This window comes from Myiozetetes cayanensis, unplaced genomic scaffold (genome assembly GCF_022539395.1).
Source record: "Myiozetetes cayanensis isolate MyiCay16 unplaced genomic scaffold, myiCay2020 scf30, whole genome shotgun sequence".
NCBI classification, from domain to species: Eukaryota; Metazoa; Chordata; class Aves; order Passeriformes; family Tyrannidae; genus Myiozetetes; species Myiozetetes cayanensis.
The window spans coordinates 3989693-4011760 of record NW_026087522.1 but is presented as its reverse complement, the minus strand read 5'-3'; the positions used below and the strand labels follow the sequence as shown (position 1 = coordinate 4011760).

General features: G+C 54.6%; 2 protein-coding genes across 2 annotated transcripts; one reads left to right on the top strand and one right to left on the bottom strand.

Moving 5' to 3' along the window:
- Window positions 1-4539: 4539 nt before the first annotated feature.
- LOC126645512 (C-C motif chemokine 4-like) lies at window positions 4540-6830 on the bottom strand. The gene is made up of 3 exons (XM_050326021.1): window positions 6743-6830; window positions 5809-5920; window positions 4540-4895 (listed from the first exon to the last, which is right to left on the bottom strand). The coding sequence occupies exons 1-3, from the start codon at window positions 6813-6815 to the stop codon at window positions 4808-4810; spliced, it is 273 nt and encodes a 90-aa protein (XP_050181978.1). The 5' UTR covers window positions 6816-6830; the 3' UTR covers window positions 4540-4807.
- A 9170-nt stretch (window positions 6831-16000) lies between these two features.
- Window positions 16001-17399, top strand: LOC126645511 (C-C motif chemokine 4 homolog). The gene is made up of 3 exons (XM_050326020.1): window positions 16001-16094; window positions 16638-16750; window positions 17325-17399. The coding sequence occupies exons 1-3, from the start codon at window positions 16025-16027 to the stop codon at window positions 17397-17399; spliced, it is 258 nt and encodes an 85-aa protein (XP_050181977.1). The 5' UTR covers window positions 16001-16024.
- Window positions 17400-22068: the final 4669 nt, after the last annotated feature.

The window sequence follows — 22068 nt, the reverse complement described above, 5'->3', positions numbered from 1 at the left end:
TGTTTGGGGTTGTCTCCATCAGAGTTGGCTGAAGCAAAAGCCCAGAAGCTTTTCTATCACCCCTTGGCCAAGAGTGTCCCACCTGGCAGCTTGTGCAGGTCAAGTCTTCACCTCCCAGGACATTTTCCACCCTTTCCCGCTCCATCAAACCCCAGAGCAATTCCTCAGCCAATCCTCGTTGCCACCAATAAATGACCCCCCCATAATTAGGGCCAAACAAATGAGTGGGAGATATAATGTCCATCAAACAACCCCAAGCCCTGTTGGTGCCATAGTGATTTGCAGATATTCAGGTTGTCTCCTGATCTCTCCTTGCTCATCACCAGCTCTCCTGTTAATTAAACAGCATTTCCTGTTGAAGTTCCTTTTTAAGAGCCTCGAAGTCTCTATTTCTGGCAGGACCCAAGGCCTGCAGGGTGGGCAGGGAGCTCAGAGGGAGGGGAGAAGGTCCAGCTTTTATTTTACATCCCTGCAAAGCAGCTTTGTGGCAGAGGGGACCCTGGGACACAGCCTGGCAGTGCTGCTGTGCAGGGAAGCAGGGCAGGGATCAGCCAGGTCTCCCTGAGCATGGAAACAATCAACCAGTGCTGGTGTTGGTTTGTTTTCATACCATGGCTATTCGAGCACTTCACAGAGAGCTTTTAAGCACAGCTACCCCTCAATCACAGGGGGGAAACTGAGGCACGAGGTCAGGCTGGGTGAGGGGGGTTGAGGGAGCCAGCACCCCCCATGAGGGACACAAACAAGAGGAAATCAGCCCATGACACCAAAATAGTTCCTTTGGAAGAACCTGAGCCAGCCCTGAGCTCCCAGAGCACTGGGGGACCAGGCAGGGGTGGCAATGGCAGCACATCCCCAAAAAATTCACAGATTCTTTCACCCAGACAGAGCCAGGGGCAGGGCAGACCTGGTGGTTCTCCTGGGGGTGGAGAAACATCATCGGGAAAACTTGTGGTGGGGAAGGAATGCAGCAGGGCTGGGGAATGTCCTCTGTGTGATCTCTGTCTGGGGCAGGGACAGCCAGCCCAGGGGAGGTGCTGGGACACCAGGGAAGGTCCCTGGTCAGACCAGGCTCTGCCTCAACTCACTGGTGGCTCCAGTGGGGAGGAGAAGGGCCACAGACCACAGACCCCGGTGGCCACTGTGGAGCCTGTGGTTGGTGGCCCCTGGGCAGGCACTGTCTGGGTGCTGCTCTGCTGCACACTGAGCTCAGCTGGGAGCTCTTCCTCACCCGTGCTGGGGTCCTGCACCCCAAAGGACACTGGGGACACCCTCTCATCCTCCCTCCACAGGGCTCATCCCATCATCGGTGTGGGAAGGTCCTTCTCAGCCACCTCCTCACCACTGGAAATCATCTCTCCTCGCCAGGACAGAGCCATGGCCAATCCCAGACAACACCCCAGCCAGCCCCACTCTTGGTGCCAAGACAGGGGAGGATTTCTGGGGCAGAGCCTGCCCGTGCAGGATCCCGTCCCCACAGAGCTGCTGCACCTGCTGGGGGTACAAACAGTCCTTCACGTGCTTCCTGCAAAACTTCTGCCAAGGGGATGTGAATCAGCCTGTTCCTCAGGCATTCCAGGTCCATCATGAGCCTTTCTTCCTCCAGGAGAGAAAAAAAAACAACCCAAAGACAGAGGCTCTGCACAAAAAGGGATGTCAGGCCAGGGCAGTGGTGGAGTCCCCATCCCTGGAGGGGTTTAACAGACATGTGGACGTGGCACTTGGGGACATGGGTCAGTGGTGGCCTTGGCAGAGCTGGGGGAATGGTTGGACTCAAGTATCCTAGAGGTCTTTCCCAGCCTAAATGGTTCTGTGATTCCAGGTGGGTTCCCCAGGAGCAGAGCAGGACTGGGATGGGAGGGCAGCCCAAGGGAGAGAAACAAGACTGGGGCAGAGAGAAGTTCCCATCAGGAGCTCGGCAGCCACACAGCCCATGTTTGTGCTCAGCACTGCTCCACCCAGCCCCCAACTCCCACAGGGAAGCCTCAGTGTTGGGACACTCAAATGGGAGGGGTTAGGAGAAAGGATTGCTGAGGGAGGCAGAGCTGCTGGACCGTGACCAGTGCAGGTTAGAAAGGCAGAAATCAGACAGGCTGAGGCCAAGTCCAAACCATCAGCTACCCAAGAGTGGCAGGGAGAGGCTGTGTCAGGATGTTCCTGGTGGATCTGGGAGCAGGGACCAACAGGGAGACAATGCAGATGTTGGGTCTGAGGGTCTCCACGACTCCTCTCTCTTCCCAGGGCTTCTCCAAGTGAAGCTGGGAGAGAAGGGAGAGCCCCAGGGTTCCTGCTCTCAAACAGACCAGAGATAACCAGGCCACCCAGTGCTCTGCCCATGGCACCATGAGGGTCTCCAGACCTTCTGGTGCCTCTGCCACAGCAAGCACTGAAGGAAAAGCCCTCTGAGTCCAGCACTTGGAAACCGAAACCAGAAAGGTTGGAGAGGGAAATTCCCACGAGTGCCTGGGCACACGGCCAGGGGCTGTCTGGAGAGGAGCCAGCTCTGCAGCACAGAGTCCTCTCCAACCTGGGCCTGGGATAAACCCCAGACACGCCCAGAATTCCCTGTCTCCCAGTCATCCATCCTCCATCCCCTCTCAGCACACAGGGTCCCATTAGCAGGACTATTTGGGGCTCCTGCAGGATCAAACTCGGGGTCAGGAAGGTCTCAGGGGTAGAGGAGACCCCCAGCACCCCCTTTCCAGTACTCTTTGCTTGCTCCTGTCCATCCACCCCCCCATGCAGGGACCACTCTGCTCCCAGGTTTCACTGGGAGGTCCCATTCAGGATACACCTCCCTGGGGATTTTCACCTCTCTGTGGGGTCCCCAGCCCAGAACCTTCTCCTGGGACACAACCTGGGGCTGGGCTGGGCTGCCCTTCACGGGGATGCTGCTCCTTGCATGTCCACAATCCCTCCTGCCTGCAGCAGCTTCCAAGCCTGGAAAACACAGGACTGAAGAGAAATCACAGGACAAACGTGGAGGTGCTTTCCCAGCCTCAGAGCTGCCAAATCTGATTTAGAGCTGCAGGGGGAAAAAAGATCAACACTGAGAGAAAGCAATTTTTTTGCCTTAGGAAATAAAACAGGGTGAAGGCAAGGCCAAGGACAGCTCTGGACTGAGCTGTGGGGGTGTTTAAAGGGGGTCTGTAAGAAAGGTGGGGACAAACTTTTTAGTTGCTGGAGGACAAGAGGGAATGGTTTTAAACTAAAGGAGGTCAGTTTAGATTGGATGCAAGGGAGAAATTCCTCCCTGAGAGGGTGGTGAGGCCCTGGCACAGGTTGCTCAGAGAAGCTGTGGCTGCCCCTGGATCCCTGGAAGTGTCCAAGGCCAGGTTGGACAGGGCTTGGAGCAACCTGGGCTGGTGGAAGGTGTAGGAATGGAAAAAGATGATCTTTAAGGTCGCTTCTATCCCAAATCCTTGTGGGCTTTCTCAGAGTACAGGAGCTGAGGATCATGAATGATCCCAATGGACAAGCTGTGCCCAGCACTGAGCTTCCCCCTTTGGGACTTGCTCCTTCCCATTCACCTTCCCATGGAAAGCTGCATCTTGAAAACAGCTCCAGCAGGTTTGCTGCTGGTTGTTTCACCCCTGCAGCACAGCTGACCCCTTCCCTTTGTTTTACAGGTGGGAAAGTGAGGAACAACTCCCAGTGGGGTCAGAATGAAGGCTGAGTTCCCTGCCCCTCTCCAGGCAGCAGTGCCAGGGCAGTGGGCAGAGATGGGGTGATGTGCCAGAGGAACAGTGAGGAGAGATTGGAGGCCTCTGACAGTGCAGGGGTGGGTGCCTGTGCTGAGAAACTGCTGCTTCACCGGCAGCAATGGTGGGCAGGGCAGGGAATTGCCTGGCACAAGGAGTTCATGGGCCTCCCTGATACCCTCAGGGCACTGCAGCAGCTCCATCCCCTCTGCTTCCCCCATATGAGTCTCTCTCCCTGCTTCCCCCAAAAACTCTGGCAGGGTTTTACCCCTGGCATGTCCCATGACCACCCCACTGCACACCCAGGGACCACTTTGAGGGGGGATGTTGTGGGGCTGGGAGCAGCGAGGGAGTGTTTGGGACGTGCCTGGGGTGTGTGGAGAGCAGAGTCACACACATGAAAGTCCCACATGTGGGTACAAACACATCTAATTCTGGAGGGGATGTGGGAAGTGGGGGTGCATGTGGTCTCAGAGGATGTTCATGTGTCTGCAGGATGGAAACTTTATGGGTTTGCCTCAAACCATTTCCCATCTTCACATGTCACAGTGAGGCTCAGGGAGACATTCTGCCTGATGCTGTGACACCACAGAGAGGCACAGAAAAGGAAAGAAGCAGAGGCTTTGTCCAAATTCTTTATTCTCCAGAATCATGACTTCACATGTGCAAACCAGGGCCACTCATCATCCAACACTGGCTCACAATCCTATAAATAATCCTCCAGGTCACCCTCCCATAAATTACCCACAGAAAAAAAAAAAAAAAAAAGCACTGCTTACCCCACACGATAACTTCATAAATAATGTACTAGAACTTCAATACAACCAACAATACCATTTCAAATAACATAATAAAGGTGCAGCCCCCTGGGCCTTCCCAGGCCACCAGTGGAGGGTCAGGGCAGAGGGACGAGGTTGAGGATGAAGCTCAGGGTGAGCAGCAGCAACCCCAACACGAGGTGTCCTGGGGTGTCCTTCCAGCAGTCCCTTGGGGACACCTGCAGATGCCGTGGGCTCCTGCAGCTCCCGCTGTCCCTGCTCCGTGGCTGGGGCTCGGGATGAGGTGATCTGTGCAGGACAGCAGCTCCACCTGCCCTCTTGCCTGGCTCAGTTCTGCTCCAAGCTCTGCAGGTACCTCCTGACCCAGCTGTCAGCGGGATTGGCGCAGACCTGGCGGCCTCTGGTTGTGACGAACCTGTGGAACAGGGTGGGACGTGTCAGACCTCAAGCTGCCACCTGCTGCCAGGAGAGCCTGGATCCCACATTTGGGGAGTTGCAAGAGGTTCCCCGCCCTGCCCCGAGCTGATGCTGGAAGCAGTGGCTGGCTGTGATTCTCCCCCCTCCCACCCTGTTTCCCACACTGCCTCCTCGACTCCTGTGGGAACATCCCCGGGTGTCCCTGTTGCCTAAAACTGAAGAAATCATTTTCTGGACAGTGTTAGTATAGAAAGGTTAAAAAAAACCCTCTTTAATGAGACGTCTTAGGTGCACAAAGATGGCCTGTGCACACCCACACACACAGGTTTTACAGACTTATAGCATCATCTCATTAGAATATCTAACCAATATCCCTCATGAGGATACGCCCAGCCCAAAAATTGTCCATGCCCCACAGGCACACCTCCCAGATTGGAGTTGCTGGTCCCAAGACCCCCATATCTTCCTCCTATGAAAGTCTTCATCAACTCTCTCTGTCCTGTTGGACCATTTTCAAGGATTCTGGGTTCTCTTGGACAGTTTTGACTCTCTTCTATCAAGCAATGTGCCTGTTGTGTCTTATCCTAAGAATATTTTATACAGGTAAAATGTCCTCTGCCTTGCTACAACCTTTGTCCACTGGGATTCTTGACAAGAAATAAACACCATTTCGGGAACCTAATGCACATGTACTTAGCTAAAGTGCTAAAAGAGTTATTATACTAAAATCTACATAAGCCAGATTTTAAGGAGCATCCCATGTGCCAGCCCTTTTCCCTTGGGGTTCGCCTCTCCCTGCTCCGTTCTTCAGACACCCCCCACGTGCCCACAGCCACCCTGCAGAGCTGGTCATCCCCAGGGTGGCTGTCCCTGTCCTGTCCCTGCCCTGTGCCCCCCTCAGGGTCACTCACACGATGCCAGGCTGGGGGCAGCTGGTGCTGGTGCTGTAGTGACGCAGGACACGGTCCCGGGGCAGCTCGTGACGGGTGAACTTGAAACAGCAGATGGGGAGGTCAGCTCCAACTGGAAAAGAGACACAGTGTGAGCACTGGGAGCTGTGCTGGTGGGGAAGGGAGAGGGGAATTGGAGAATAACTCAAATGAAATGGATGTTGGGGGTCACAGGGGCCAACACCAGGAGTGGTATCGGGTACTGGGGGAGATTCCCACCCTGTCAGTGCTCAGGGCTTCGCTTCCCCACCTCCCCTAGCCCCGGAGAAGAGGATGAAATCCCTCAGCTCTAACCAGGAATAAGTACTCTGAGCCCAGGGTGGATGGATAGATGGATGGATGATGGAAAAATGGATGGATGAATGGATGATGGGTCTGTAAGAAAGATGGGGACAAGCTTTTTTGTTGCTGGAGGAGAAGGGGGAATGGTTTTAAGCTGAAGGAGGTCAGTTTAGGTTGGATGCAAGGAAGAAATTTTTCCCTGTGAGGGTGGACAGGCCCTGGCACAGGTTGCCCAGAGAAGCTGTGGCTGCCCCAGCCCTGGGAGTGTCCAAGACCAGGTTGGACAGGGCTTGGAGCAGCCTGGGATAGTGGAAGGCATCCCTGCCTATGGCAGGGGGTGGGACTGGATGATCTTTAGGGCCCCTTCCAACCCAAATCCTTCTGAGGTTTCTCAGAGTGTGGATGGATGGATGGATGGATGGATGGATGGATGGATGGATGGATGGATGGATGGATTTTCTAATCCCAGGGTTCCTACAAGCAGCTGATCTCTGAGCAGAGGGTGGCACCAACGCTGATAAATTCCCATTTATCTGCCTGGGGAGCCCAAAGGCGAAATAACAGCAGAGGCTCAGATCTGTTCTTCCTTCACAAACGAAAAAGCAGGACTCACCTGGGCCAGAGAAAGTTTGGGAGAAGGAGGCTGCAAGGAGGAGAAGAGCCAGAGCAGCTGCAAAGACCTTCATCTTTCCGTGGGGTGAGGGATGTCAGAGCGGGACCAGAAGCTCCGGAAGATGCAGCTCCGTCTGAAGCAGCTGGAATCTGCTCCCTTTTAAAAGGAGCTTGGAGAAGCCGAAATGGAAAGTCCAGGATGATGATAAAGGATGACACGAAAGTGAAATAGCTGAAGGGAATTAGAAGGAATGAAAAAAAGTCGGGAATAATGGGTTACAGTGGAGCCAAGTATGTGAGCTCTGACTCAGCGCTCGTTTTCTGGAGTTAGTCAAATCAAAAGGAAACTGTGCCAGGTGGCCCGGCCACAAAGAGGAGAACGGGTTCTCTGGGCCGCAGGAAGGGGTTTTCCCTGTGAGGCTCTATAGGGAAAGGCTCACTGTTTGCATAAGATTATGCAACTCTGGAAAACAACCAAGCCAAGAGGCAGCTCTCGTGCCGTTATGTGGCGGGTGTTTATCAGACGCTGCGGAGCCGCTGCCCGTGGAGCTCAGGGATGGCTGGATTGAAAGATCTGTGCTTCCCAAAACACTCTGCCTGCCCCCACCTCCAGACCAACAGTGCTTGGGTAACACGGGCCAGTGGGGAGCTGAAGCTGGAGGCACCCCTGGAATTCATCCTGGAATTCACTGGACCTGGCCCAGTCCCTGCTCGGTGGCTGTCCAGGACCATGTCCAGGTGGAACTCCACAACCTCTCTGGGCAGCCTGTTTTGGTGTTTATCAATAAAGTTTCATCTGGTGTTTAAATGGAATTTCTTGTTGCCTCTTGCCCTGTCAGTGGCCACTGAGCAGTGTGGCCCCACACACATTGGTAAGATCCCCCTGAGCCTTCTCTTCTCCAGGCTGAACTGTCCCAGCTCTGTCAGCATCTCCTCCTTGGAGAGATGCTCCTGCCCCTTCATCATCTCCACGGCCTTTTGTTGGACTCTTTCCAGTATGTCAACATACTGGGCAGCCCAGAACTGGACCCAGCACTCCAGAAGGGGCCTCAGCAGTTCTGAGCAGAGGGGAAGAGTTACCTCCCTCAGTCTGCTGGCAATGCTCCTCCTCAGGCAGCCCAGGAACCTGTTGGACTTGGGGTGGCAAGGGCACATTGCTGCTGCTGCCCAGTCTGGTGTCCAGCAGGAGCCCTGGGGCCTTTTGCTTTCCAGCTGGTTGGCACTGGCACGTACTGGGGGTGCTCCTCCCCAAGGCCAGGACTCTGCACTTCTCCTGCTGAACTGCATGAGGTTTTGTCAGCCCCTTTCTGCAGCCTGATGAGGTCTCTATGGATTTCACGAGCCAGCAGGGATAGGACAAGGGGGAGCAGCTTTAAACTGAAAAAGGAAAGATTTAGGTTAAATATTAAGAAGGGTTAGATGGGATATTAGGAAGGAATTGTTCCCTGTGAGGGTGGGCAGGCCCTGGCACAGGTTGCCCAGAGAAGCTGTGGCTGCCCCAGCCCTGGAAGTCTCCAAGGCCAGATTGGAGCAACCTGGGCTAGTGGAAGGTGTCCCTGCCCATAGCAGGGAGTGGAACTGGATGGGCTCTAAGATCTCCTTCAACCCAAAACATTCCATGATTCTCTGAAGGCAGGATGTCCCTGCAGTGTGCCAGCCCCTCCTCCCAGCTTTGTGTCCCCTGCCAGCTCTCTAAGGATGTACTTTGTCCAATCAGTCAGGTCATAAAGATATTAAAGAGCACCCAGTATTGATGCCTGGGGTTCCCTGCTGCTGCCTGGCCTCCAGCTGGACTTTATGCCACAGGTCACAACCCTCCAGCCCATTCCCAGCCTCTCTCACTGCTGTTTATCCAACCCACACTTCACCAGTTTACCCTTAACAGTCCCAGGCATCCCAAAGGGCAGGATCTCACCTGGGAGCAGGGAGTTCACTGGAAGGAGGGGTTTGCCAAACCTGAGATGCTTTGCCAGCCTGAACCTCTCCCTGCAAAAGATGCCTTGAGCTGAAGATGGATTTCTGGCTGAAGAGGTGAGAAGCAAGAGCTGGAGAACCTCCCTGGCATGGGAGAGAATTTCAAGTCCCAGCTTGGTGCAGCTCCTGCCTGGGGAGCAGGGAGGGGGTGAGCTGGGCTTCCTCATGTTCTGCCACATTCTGGGGGTGCAGCCAAAGACCCTCCACTGCAGGGAGGATTCTCAGGCCTGTGGTTGGGCTCCTGAGCCTGGATTTTCACCCCTAGAAGTCCAAACTCCGTGCTCAGCTACCCTGGGGCTGCCCTGAGATCAGTGGAGACACCAACCTTCACCAAGTGGCTTGTTCCCAGCAGGGACTGAAAGGAGAGCATTCAAGGCCCCTGAGGCTGGTGATGGTCTGTTCCTTCCCTCACTTATCCTACAAGGAGCATCTCTTTTGCTTTCCTCCTTCCTCTCGTGGTCTTACATCCCTGTGGAAGGCTGCAGGCTCACCCTCAGCTGGGCAGAGACCTCACTAGAGAGGCCAAATATGTGCTTTTAGTGGGGACAAGGGCTCTGTAAGTCCTGACACGGATATCAGGGGAGGTGTTGGATTTTTCCAGATTCACAACAAGCCCTGGCAGGACCAGCTCTTCGTTCCCTGGGTGAGCAGCTCTGGGTGGAACAAGAAGTGGCTCCGGCTCTTGGCTGAATGACAGAACAAAAACCAAATGATGGCTTCTTGCCACGGAAATAAATCGTGCAGAAAACCAGCAGTGGGAGTTTTCTGTTCCTCCCTGCTTGCCACTCTTGTGTCAGCGTGTGCTCGGGGAAGTGACAAACACCATCTCACTGCAGCCACCGGTGACAAGGTGACAAGAGGCTGTGGCTGCCACCAGCCAGGGACAGCTTCGATCATGGGAACTTCACACCTTCAGCTCCCCTGCAAGGCGCAAACCACGGGGCTGACGATGCTCGTGGAGCACGGGGGTGGGAGGGGGGTATGTGACCTACAGCGTGTCCTCCACCTGGAAGCCCTGGGATGGTCAGAGAGAGGGAAGAAACCATCCCTGGCTGCTGGATGCGGTGGGGCTGGAGCAGCAGGAGGAGGAGGAGGCTGCAAAGAGCTGCTGCAGCTGCAGCCCTTGGCTGTGTCGTGGCACGAAGCAGTTTGTGCCCTCTGTCACTGCGATGTTGTTTCCCCCGGAGGGCTGAGAAGCCTCCTGGAAGGGAAGGGCTCCTCCTGCCCCAGCCCCGGGGCTCCAGCTTTGATCTGGCCGGGATGACCCTGAGCAATTCGCCCTCACTGACCTCCAAAGCCACTTTCTGGTTTCGGTTTGCTGTTTCTGTGCGCTGGTTTTCGCTTCTCTGGCAAATCCCAGAGCCCTCTGCTATTGCAGTTCCTGCAGCAGCTCAAGCGTTTCCGAGCTGACCCCTCTCAAGCTTCCTTTATTATTCCTGGAAACGAGCCATTTTTTACCACTTTAGCCCCACCCAGGCTGGGCTGCGGGGTTTGTTTTGGTGCAGGCAGGGGAGAAATGGAAAGCTGGAATTATTCAAAGGGGAAGACTGTAGGGAAGGACGTTGTGGGGGTGCTGTGTCTTCATCCCCTGGGGTATAAACGGTGACAGGGATTAACCCAGAGGCTTCTGGGACTCCTTCAGGTCCCCCTGAAATCCACTCTGGGTTCTGGGGTGCTCCATTTGGGAGATGCTGGTGATTTTGATTTCACCCAGGGCAGAGGTGAGGTGCTCTGGGGGTCACAGCGCTGTTCCTCTGCTCACAGCCTGGGGAGAAGTGACCCCTGACCAAGCCAAGTCCCTCCTGTGTCATCCCCTGCACGATCCCCAGGGGATGCAGGAGCCACATGGGGGTGCTGAGGGGCTCTGGAAGGATGGGGAAGCTGTGGAGGGATGAAAGGTAGGCTGTGGGGCTATGGAAGGATTTAGGAGCACACGTGGGGAAGCTGTGGCACCATAGAGGGATGCAGGAGAGGCTCTGGGATTGTGGAGGGATGGGGAAGATGTGGAGGGATGCAGGAGAGGCTGAGGGGCTGGGAGGGGATACAGGAGAGGCTGTGGGGCTGTTGGCACACTGGTAAGTGCTGCCAGAGATCCCAGAGCCCTCCCCTCTCCCCCAGGGGATGTGGGTGCCTGGCACAGCCCATGCTGACCCAGGGGCAGCCACACAATGGCCCCTTTGAAGGGCACAGACCCAGCTGGGGTGGCCAAACCCTCCACATCACAGGGCCAGCAGGCCCTGCACTTCAGAGAGACGCTGCAGAGCTCCCCAACCTCCAGCCAGCCCCAACCTCCAGCCAGCCCCACTCGTGGGAAGTGGTTTTACAGCTCTGCACAAATCGAGAGGCCAGTAAACATCTCTGCTTGCCCTCGGGGTTTACTGGCAGCTGGAAAGTCTCACACCTCCCGTGGGGCTCCAACCCCCCCCTCTTCCACCCCAGTGACACAGCTCTGCCTGCAGAGAGGGGCCACACCAGCCCTGTGCACTTGGGGGGCTGAAGGGGGGCAGAGGGCCACTGGTGCCCATCCCTGGAGGGGTTAAACAGCCCTGTGGATGTGGCACTTGGGGACATGGGGCAGTGGTGGGCTTGGCAGTGCTGGGGGATGGTTGGACTCAGATGATCTCAGAGGGATTTTTCAGCCTTAATGATTCCATGATCCTATAATTAGGAAGTCCTCCAGCCTGGCAATGGCCCTGGCACAAGTTTAAAGGTTATGTCTGCTCTCAGCCCCCTCAGTGAGGAGGGGAGGGTTGTTCTCAGCCACCCCTGAAGCACCCCTAGGGTGCAGTTGACCACCCTGTGCTCCCTGGGCCACCTGCACCCATCCCACCAAACCCCTGGAGAGCTGCACTCCGGGAGTACCAAGGAAAATCGAAAACAATCAACTTGTGTCTTGTTTATGATGAGCAGACAAGTCCCAGGGGGTTCATTTAAAAACTGGGTTTGGTTTTTAAAGAACCACAGAATGGTTTGAGTGGGAAGCGACCTCAAAGCCCATCCAGTCCCTCCCCCTGCCATGGGCAGGGACACCTTCCACCAGCCCAGGTTGCTCCAAGCCTCATCCAACCTGGCCTTGGACACTCCGAGGGATGGAACAGCCACAGCTTCTCTGGGCAACCTGTGCCAGGGCCTGCCCACCCTCACAGGGAAGGATTCCTTCTCAATGTCTTACCTAAATTTATTCTCTTTTAGTTTCCATCCCAGCAGAGCTCTGAATTTTCAGCCCGGTCCTCCTTGCTCCTTCTGGAGGGACTCACCAACGAGTTGGGCAGAGGATGCAGCCCCAGGAGAGGCACTTTGTCTGGTGCTCCCAGACATTTGGGGTTTGAGGGATGCTGAGGGGTGAGGGTCAAGCATATCCCAGCCCCTGCACCCAACAGTCAGGGTGAGCCAGAAGCAAAGCCCCTGCAGCTCAAAAATTCCTAAAATTCAAGTTTTCTTTGTTTTGTCCTTTCATGCCAAGGATATGGAGCAAGGAGGCTTTTTTTATTTCACTTTAATTTGCTCTGAAATGCTGGACACTTCACCTTCTTTGATGTGCTTTGCTTCCAAGAAAAGGCCAGGAGAGGTCTGAGGAATCAGGGAACTGCGTTCCCCGGGGTGTGTTTTTTCCAGGCAATGCCCTTGCTGGGGGAGGATGGAACCTCTGACAAGATACACATTTCTTATCAGCTGTGAGCAACTTCCTGCCCTGGCATGACTTCAGGGTTTCCTCTGGAATGCAGTCAGAGGTGACCAGCACTGCTCATGCCACCAGCCAAGGTGGTTCTGCTCTCCCCCTGACCCCTCCACGCTGGAGGGTGGTCCCTGTTCACTCCCACAGGCACAGGGTCCCACTGGAGCCACTTCTGGGACGTGACATCAGCTGAAAAATTCCAACATTTCTCCAGCTATGGCAAGAATGGTGGGGGTGAAACTCCTGGATGCTGGTAGGAAGTCACTGGTGCTGCAGCTGGGCAGGAGGGAGGCAGCTGCAGGAGATGATGGATCTTGTCTTAGAGGCAGTTTTTGAAGTCAGGACATTTTTTAATTACTTCCTTTTCTGAGCTAATCCCAATTCCTCCTCATTAAACCCTGCTAGAAATAGCACCTTACATCAGCCTGTCTCACCAGTTTTTTTCCAGGTTCCCCTTTCATTCAAGATGGAGAATTTCCCCATTTCTGCTGTCACTGAGTCTATTCTGGGCATTTGCTTTCCTTAGCACTTTCTCCTGGGATTTTTTGAGGGGACTTGTAGAAAAACCTCTTTGTGTAAATCAGAGCAGCATCAGCAGGCAGACTCCTTCAAATCCCACTGACTCCAAGCAGTGCCTGATGAGTCAGGAATCCTGAATCCACTGGAGCCAGGATGGGAAAACTTCCACCTCACAGCACCAATTTGATGTGCAATGAACTTAAACCCCCAGGAGATGCTCCAGCCCACTTTGCCCACTCCTCCACGTCCATCTTGGAGTCTCAGGGGTAGATGGTTCTTCATCTGAAACACACCCAACCTCTCTTCCTAAAGGGAGGAAGAGCTGGAAAAGATGACTCTCTCATTTCATTGTGACTGGAATGTGGGGATTGGGTAAGGAAACATTTTTTTAGGATTGTGTTGTGACATCTCAGGGCATCACTGACAGTCCTGTAACCTCCCACCTCCATCCAGCTGGTAGAGTGAGGGGCTTGCTTGGATTTCTAAGGAAAAATTAGATTCCTAGAAAACCAAACAACTTGGCCCTGGGATTATTTTTTTTGCTTTCAGCAGTAGAAAAGTTTCAGCCCTTCCCAGTCCCCTGTAAAACACATTGTCTAAACTAAAGTGACTCAGCTAAATTAAGGATTTTTTTTGTTTTTATTAAGTAAAAAATGATCCCTGAGAGTCCAAAATAATTTGGCACCTTCACGATAGCAAAGGGATGAAGGCAGGGAGGTGTCCAGCTGCCTGAGAGGGGAAATCAAAATGAAAACATTTGAATAATTGGTGCAGATTTCCAACTGATTCCTCCATTTTCTCAGACGAGCCTCGTCTTTGTTTCCTCCCCATAAATGGAGTTTTGGGCAGGAGCAGATGGCTGGAGGTGGTGGATCTGCAGACATGACCCACGAATGCTTGAAGGCACAATCACAGGGAACAGCTCAGAGCTCTGACGTCATTCCACAGTTGTATTCCCTGGGCGGCCAGCCGGGATCCGAGGGAGCCGGAGCTCACTCACAGCCGGCTCCTGCTCCAGCTGGAACCGCTGGAACGCTGAGTTCCCACCTCCTGCCTGGCCAGGAGCCTCCCTCGTCCTCCTGGGATAGCTGGGAACAGGCAGCATGACAAGTGGAGTGAGGGAATGGGATCTGGATAGGGGAGAGAGCCTGGGAGGGGCCTCTGCAGGGGGAAGGATGGAGAGGGGGCCGTGGTGTGTCCAGGAAGGCGATGCCCACCTTGGCAAGAGCCTCATGGGGTTCATCTGCCTGGGGGAGGGGCATCACCACGGCTCCCACCAGGAGCCTCCCTGAGGGTGGGACATCCCTCGGACTTCTCCTGTGCAAGTCCAAGGTGGCCTTGTCCTCCAGACCCCTCTCTGGCTGCCTGGAGCACAGCAGTTATCCTGCCTGGAGCAGAGAATTATCCTGCCTGGAGCACAGCAGTTATCCTGCCTGGAGCACAGCAGTTATCCTGCCTGGAGCAGAGAATTATCCTGCCTGGAGCAGAGAATTATCCTGCCTGGAGCAGAGAATTATCCTGCCTGGGGCAGAGCAGTTATCCCTCAAGGAGCAGAGCCATGGAACCAACCAGCCCTGGCTGGTGGAGGGCTGTGCCCACCATGCAGCGTTGGAGGATATTTGGAAAACACCAGGTTATTTCCAGAAGGTTCCTGGGGCAGGAGCTGGAGCCTTTAATAGAAACAGGATGAGTCAGTGGCCTGCACTGTGGGGAGGGTGCAGAGGTGCTGCTGGTGAGGTTGGGTTGCTCCATGTGACGTTATAACCCTTCCACTGGAAGCACCCCCAGGACATCACTACTCTGTGATGTCTGGAAAATAAAAAGGAGGCACGTGCCAGGAATGCCTGCTTCCCTCTGGAGAACACAAATCCTTCTAGGAACATCTCATTACAGCTGGACAGCCCCCAGCTCTTCCCAGGGCATTCATGACCTCCCTGCCAGGCCTTCCCTCTCCTCCTCAGGGACAGAGAGGGGTTTGTTAGACCTCCATGGCACCCTGTGCAGGCTGGTGGCTTCTTCCCAGTGAACCATCCCTGTCCCAGCCCTTGCCCAGCCCCAGGAGAGCTGTGAGCTCTTACCCTCTCCCATACAATGAGCTGCTTCCCCTTGTCGTGACAATTTTCTGCTGAGACAGGACACTCTTTTCTTCCCAACATCCCAATTTCTGCTCATGGCCTCCACCCCCACCACCAGTTGCCCTGCTCCTGATCTTCAGAAGCAGTGTCTCCTTCCTCCCCCTGCTCCTGGAGCTCCATCTGCCTCATCCTCGGGGTCTCAAAGTCTCCAAGCATATTTTGCTCCCTGCGACCCCAAGGCTAAGAATGAAAGGCCTCACCTACCAGTAGCCCTTGAAATTTAACTGTCTGATCCAAACTGGTCATTCAGGGTCTCCTTAGAGGACCTGGAGTGCTACAGGCACTTCCAGGAGATAACACCCCATCTCAGCTCTCCATTCCCTTGAACTGAGGAGAAATCTTGAGGCTTCAGCTCCTGGGACTCCTGCCTCATGCCCACCACTACCTGTGCTGGTGCCTGCAGCGCTGTCACGGCTGCAGGACATGCCCTGAGTCACCTCCAGCTAGGTGGAACAGGTACAGGGCACTGGTGACAGCTCCCATCTCCTGCTCCTGGGGCAGCTTGTGAGGGAAGTAGTCCATGGTAGACTTTTCCAGTCCTACAGCCCCTTTTTCCCTAAGCAGCCTCATCCCACTGATGCCCTTGTGCACAGCTCTGTCCTTTGGGCTGCTCGGGCAGGTTGGGCAACAAAGGACTTGACAAATGCAGGAACCTCCACAGAGGAACTTCTTGCTAAGGGACAGGCATGAAAGAAGCAGAAATAGCCACAGTGACTGTTTCATATCCTGTGTCACTGGGGAGGCTCTGAATCGAGGGGGGAGCTTCACTCTTCCGCGGTTGGGGCTGCTCTGTTCCATCACGAGACTGCACCACGAGTGGACCCTCCTCTGGGGGAAATTCCATCGTGCCTGCGTAAGGCTCCACATGGACCTCTCACCCCATAAATTGAGGGGCTGGTGACCGTCCCAGCATCAGCCAGAAAAGAGGCTTTCAAGCTCCCCTTGCCTGCTGAGCTCCAGCCACCACTCCCCTGCTGCCATGAAGGTCTCTGTGGTTGCCCTCGCCATCCTCGTCGCTGCCTTCTGCTACCAGAGCTCTGCTGCACCACGTAAGTCCAGGGGCTCCCCATCCTCCCTAAATGGGGACAGGAGAGATGTCCCTGCTGGGACAGAGTCTCTTCTGCCAGCGCTCCCACCCTGGGTCCCTCCCCATGTTGTCAGACCATCCTCAGGCAGGTGCTCCAGGGTCGTGGGGGCTCTCCTGCCACGGGACAGGCACAGCTCAAAGGCCATTAGGGTAAAACCTAAAGCCTGTTTTACCCTTTCTGGGGTAAAAAAAAGGGTTAAAACCACAACCACACCCCCCCACACTGCTGCAGAGGTCAGTGATGCTGTGCAGGGCACCCTGAGGAGGGCTGGGGGTGGCCAGGTTTGGGCTGGGAGATGTTGCCTGGGTGACACGGGCTCTGTCAGTGCCAGCTCGGGGTGAAGCCAACAGGGGAAAAATTAAAGGAAGAATTCAAAACACCTCACCTTTTCCCTTCCTCCTCCACATCATCCCCACTCCCCAGACCCAGGGCTGTGGGATCCCAGCCCCCTGGCCCTGCTCCCCATCCCTTGCCACTGCTGATGATTGTCTTTGCCCTCCACAGTTGGCTCCGACCCCCCGACCTCCTGCTGCTTCTCCTACTTCTCCCGGCAGCTGCCCCGGAGCTTCGTGGAGGATTATTATGAGACCAACAGCCAGTGCCCCCAGCCAGGCGTTGTGTAAGTCCCCTCCTCAGGGAAGGGGGGGGGGTTGGGATGAGGATCCAGGGAGGGAAACACCCCTTTTCCAAAGACAGGGAATGGAGGCTGGGGGAGACAAGAAGTACGAGGTGTTGCTGCATGGGTTTAGAGCACACAAATCTCACCTTGGTCCTGCTGTACCACTTTGAAAACTTATCTGGTGTGGATGGGCAAAGTATTCTCATCCCATCCTTGGAAGAGGCTGGAATTGGGCAGGGGTCTTGTTCCGTCCCTGAAATCCCCTGCTGGGATGGAAACTAAAGGAGAGTAAATTTAGATAAGACATTAGGAAGGAACTCTTCCCTGTGAGAGTGAGGAGGCCCTGGCACAGGCTGCCCTGAGAAGCTGTGGCTGCCCCAGCCCTAGGGCAGGTTGGACAGGGCCTTGAACTTGGGCTAGTGGAAGGTGTCCCTGCCCATGTCAGGGGTTGGAATGAGATGAGCTTTAATGAGATGAGGTTCCAGCCCAACCCATTCCATGATCCTGTGATCCTCCATTTCGTTCTCCCATCAAAACCTGACCCCTCTGCACCCCACAGGTTTATCACCAAGAAGGGCCGGCAAGTCTGTGCCAACCCCGAGCAGGAGTGGGTGCAGCAGTACGTGAATGACCTGGAGCTGAACTGAGATCCTGCACAGATCCTGCTCCGTGTCCCAGCTCCCAGGATGGACGAGCAGGACCAGCTCTGGGTCCCCCAGGAATGCTTCAAAGCCCTTCAGAGCTACCTGAGAAACTGAAAATGTTCCAGAATCCAAGTTAATGTTTTGCTATTTAATTTTTTTATAGAGGAGGGACCAGGTGCAATAACTCCAAGCTAAATAGGAATTTTATTTATTAGATATATTTTTTTTAGTGCAGACTCAGGTTGTATGTTCTGTATTTAATTAATTGTATTTTTGGCATAAGATTCAATCCCGATTTCAATAAATAAATATTTTTGTAAGAACTCTCTGTCTTTGCCTCTATTACAACCCTTTGGTATGACAATAGTTATGACATTATCACAGTGGCAACATGTTCTTTATTTCCTTTTCCACGCTGTCAAAACTCCCACAAGCTTTCCCTGTCTGAACGTCCTGTTTTGCAAAATAAGACAAGAAGAACCATGAAGGAGGAGGTGTGAGGAAGGCTCAGATTACAGTCAGGTAGCTTGGCTCACACTTTTTAGAAAGCATTTAATCACCACTCATTATGACAACAGGCAGCTCGTTAAATTCCATCCCTGGCCCCATTATAATCAATTAAAATGTTACCTTTAGGGCTGAAGTTTAACACATTGGCTGGCTTAGGGAAAGCGTTCTGAGAGCTGCAGCTAAAATGGATCAGCTATTCCCAGAGCTGAGGGTGGGGAAAAAAAAAAACGTTTCCCTGCGAGACTTTTGGAACTGTTTCATTTTGCTCTCACTTACCTGGGACATGAGCTCGGCAGATATTCCCTCTCAGCAGAAAAGGTGGTTTTTCTCTGTGCCTCCAAAACCTGCCCATCCCTGGAGATTCCTGTCCAGAGATCACCCTGCTGGACCCCAGCCCAGGGCAGGACCTGCCCCTGCAGGGAGACATCTCCACTGGTCCTCCCTGGAGCTGAGGGAGATGGAGCCCACATCCCTGATGGCATTTCCCACATCCCTGATGGCATTTCCCACATCCCTGATGGCATTTCCCACCCTGCTGCTGTTGTTTGGGCTGCTCTGGTCACTCTGGACAGGCTCTGTTGGATGAACAAGGAGGAGTTGGGTCTCTCCCACCTGCACCTCTGGTGCAGCCTGAGGGAAAGGGCTCAGCTCACCCCCCAGCGTTCCCGTGCTGGATTTGGGAGGACAAACACGACCATCAGGGTGACACAGCAGGGCAGAGCAGGAGGGGGCTCCTGGGGAGGGGTGAAGAGGAGCAGACCCAGAGGTTGGGTGGGAGATGAGCAGCCAGAGGAGCCCCAGGTGGGGCTGGGAGGGATCAGGGGGATGTGGGTGTGTCTGGGGGAGGAAGGAGCACATCTTGTCACTTCAGGAACTGCAGCCCCCGGCTCCTCAGCCCACAGTCATCAGTCATCCCACACAGCACGCTCTGCACCCACTCAAAATAGCACCCAGGGAGGAGAGCAGGGAGATGGAGGGCAGGACCAGAACCCCCTTCCTCCTGAGGGGAGGGACATCACCTTGGGGACAAAGAGCTGCATGTGGGGGTGGCGGCTTTGGGAAAAAGCTGGACTCCCCAGGCCCTGCACAGCCCAGGACCAGCTCCAGGAGCAGGGATCATCATGGCCATGCTGGAGGTGAAAACATCTGGGTCATTGGGTGCCAGCCCCCAGAGTGCTGGAGTCCAGTAACTTCACCCTGAGGGCTGAGGCTGGCACAAAGCCGAGTGCCCAGAGCTGCCCTCACACCAGGGGACAGCAGGAGCAGGGGACAGGAGGGGGAAGACCTGCAATAGGATCATCCCAAAATCACTTGAGCCTCCAGAGTCCCTCTTGGATACAAGCCCCATCTGCCCCTGTGGGGGCAGTCCCACAACCTTGGGGTTTCTTGTTGAAGGACACAGGTTGTGGGGTCATCCAGGGAGCATCATCCAGCCTGGGCACTGTTGGAGCCTGTGGAGAACAACCCCCTGTGCAATGTCCTCAAGCAGCCGGGTCACATCCCAGCCCCCCACAGCAGCCACCTCAGCTCACTCCTCACCACTATTCTGGGAGCCTGAGGGAGCCCTGAATTGCTCATGTCTGCCTTGATCTCACACCCACCCACGTGTGACAGCTCAGAGGAGCTGCAGAGTGCCAGGGAGGGACCCAGAGTGCTGCAAATCCACCCCCTCCCCGGGCACTGAGGTGTGAACAGAGAGAGGCAAAGGCAGGAGAAGGAGTGTGTGCATGGGGAGAGCATCCCCAGGCATCTCCAGAGCCACCACGCTCTGCAGAGGAGGAGCAGTGAGGATGGTGGCCCAGAGCAGGCAGGAGCTGCAGTACCCACGTCAGCACCAGCTCAAATCCACACCCAGGGATCCTCCTGCCCGGAGCAGGGGCTGTATTTGCTGTTGATGCAGCTCTTTGGGGCTGATTTTGCTGCCAGAGCTGAGGAATGCAAGGAAACCCTCACAATCACAGCCCTTGGGTTGTAGAATCATAAAGAAAGACTCATAAAGAAGCTTGAAGGTCGTGTCATTGCACCCCTCGGGCAGGGACACCTTCCACCAGCCCAGGTTGCTCCAAGCCCCATCCAACCTGGCCTTGGACACTTCCAGGGATCCAGGGGCAGCCACAGCTTCTCTGGGCAAGCTGTGCCAGGGCCTGCCCACCCTCACAGCCAGGATTTTTTTCCCTGGAAGCTCCTGGCTATTTGTGGTGCTCATCCCCCCCAAGAAACAGCCCTGTGAGGTGCTCAGCAGGTGAACACAAGAAAGCAGAGAGCACCAAACTCGAGGCAGCAGATGAAGAGAAAGAGGGGCTGAGACCCCGGAGGAGGGTGACTTTGGAGGGGGTTTCCTCTGGATTCAGATCAAAACAAGAACATTGCTGTCAAGGGTTTCAGAATTTGTAAACTACTAAGAGAGGGACTCATCCTGAAACCAGATTGTGGTATTTACTGAATGTAAGTCATTAATTTACCAAAATTAAGTCATTACTGTGATAAGAATAACATCATTATTGTAACATAGGTGCACATCTCTATATCAGTTGTTTACATCACTCTGGTGTGTCCACAGGCATTTTGATGCACTACAAAAGCCAGGGGAGTTGGAGGCTGGAGTGTGGCGTCCCACAGGAGGAGGAGCTGGGCTGTGCTGATGGCAGTCAAGGTTTGTGGTCTGATGGCTTTTCCATCTCCGCTTTTGCAGGGAGGAATGAGACACCCTGAAGGCAAAATGCCCCTGCAGCCAGGAGTGCCAGCTCAGGTGCCTTATCCCAGGGACCAGGCCCTGGTTTGCCACAGGGAGGGGAGGCTCATCCCACACCCAGAACAGCTCTTCCCAAGGACACCACAGTCGGGCAGTGTGTCCCTTCTGAGGGGCCAGAATCCAAAAATGTGATGTAGAAAGGGATGAGTTGGCAGGCTGCATACAAAAGCAGTGTTTTCCTAAAGCAGGGAGATACCCCAGACTTCCAGGGCTGAGGAGGACATGGAAGTATTAAGGCAGAAATGGTCACCTTCCCTGTGACAGTCAGGAGAAGGCAGAAGTGGCCATGAAGACCCAGAAGTCTCAACTCTGCTGAGTTCTTAGAAAGAAGCAGACAGTGACTCACATCCCCCTGAGGTGACAAAGCATTTTCTGCTGGAAGGGAAAGGAAGATGTAACTCTTGTTGAGAAAGCACATTCCTAAAGCTGCAGGGCTGTAAATTGTGCTGTGTCATAGCAGGGGACACTGTCAGTGCCTCTGGGTGACAAAACGGAGCCTAAAAATGGGACATTAATCTACTGATCACTCAAGAAACAGCAACACCCAACCCACGGTCACTCTGCCAGATGTGCTATCCCAAGGGATTTCTGCCTTCAGCCAAACCAGACACCTTGAGCAGGGCAGTCCTGCTGGGATAATGGACTCCATGACCCTTAGAGATCTTTTCCAAGCTAAATGATTCCATGATCCTGTGGCTCTGTGCTGTGCTGTGCAGCCATCCCCCCTCCCACCCCTGGCTGAGGCTGAGCAGGACTTGGGCCTTGCAGGGTCTGTGTGGAGGTCAGAGCCAGGCAATCAACGCATTTCCACTGAGGAGAACAGGGACGAGCTCCACTTGCCATGACTTCACCAGAAATCCTGACTGCAAATCACTTTCAGACAGCAGGGAGCTCCCAAACCCAGATCCCAGCACTCCTGGCTTCTCCCCAGCTGCCCATTGCCAACCAGTCCGGGCATCACACTGGCACCTGCCCTGAGCAGTTCCTTAGTTGCAGGTGATGCAGAAAGTCTACCAGCTGGAAAATTTGGGGGCCTACTCAGAGCTCTCTCATACCTTTGACCTCCACTGTCTTTCCTGGGAAGGCACATTCACGATTTCTAGTAACACTTTGGATGCTGCGTCGGGGTGAGTTCACATCCTTCCTGCTCGTTCATTTTTTCCCTGTCTTTGCAAGATCTCTAAACTGTTGCACTTCCTCCTGCTCTTTTGGAAACACTTCATATCCCCCTGGCACCGCAGCAAGTGCCACTCGTCCGTCCCTCCCCGGGGTCAGGTTGCTCTTGCTGTCTGGACACTTTCCATCCCGCCACCTCACCCCACCCCTGGCTCAGTGACATTTGCCCTGGTTTCTTCCCTGCACAACAGGTTTCCCTGGCTGTCCTCACCACTCCCTCCCCCTCCAACTGCC

Coding starts and splice junctions, on each gene's coding strand:
- LOC126645511 (XM_050326020.1), top strand. CDS start 16,025: ATGAAGGTCTCTGTGGTTGCCCTCGCCATCCTCGTCGCTGCCTTCTGC. Junction 16,095..16,637: donor CCAGAGCTCTGCTGCACCAC/GTAAGTCCAGGG, acceptor TGCCCTCCACAG/TTGGCTCCGACCCCCCGACC. Junction 16,751..17,324: donor AGTGCCCCCAGCCAGGCGTT/GTGTAAGTCCCC, acceptor TTTATCACCAAG/AAGGGCCGGCAAGTCTGTGC.
- LOC126645512 (XM_050326021.1), bottom strand. CDS start 6,815: ATGAAGGTCTTTGCAGCTGCTCTGGCTCTTCTCCTCCTTGCAGCCTCC. Junction 5,921..6,742: donor CCAAACTTTCTCTGGCCCAG/GTGAGTCCTGCT, acceptor TCTCTTTTCCAG/TTGGAGCTGACCTCCCCATC. Junction 4,896..5,808: donor TGCCCCCAGCCTGGCATCGT/GTGAGTGACCCT, acceptor CCTGTTCCACAG/GTTCGTCACAACCAGAGGCC.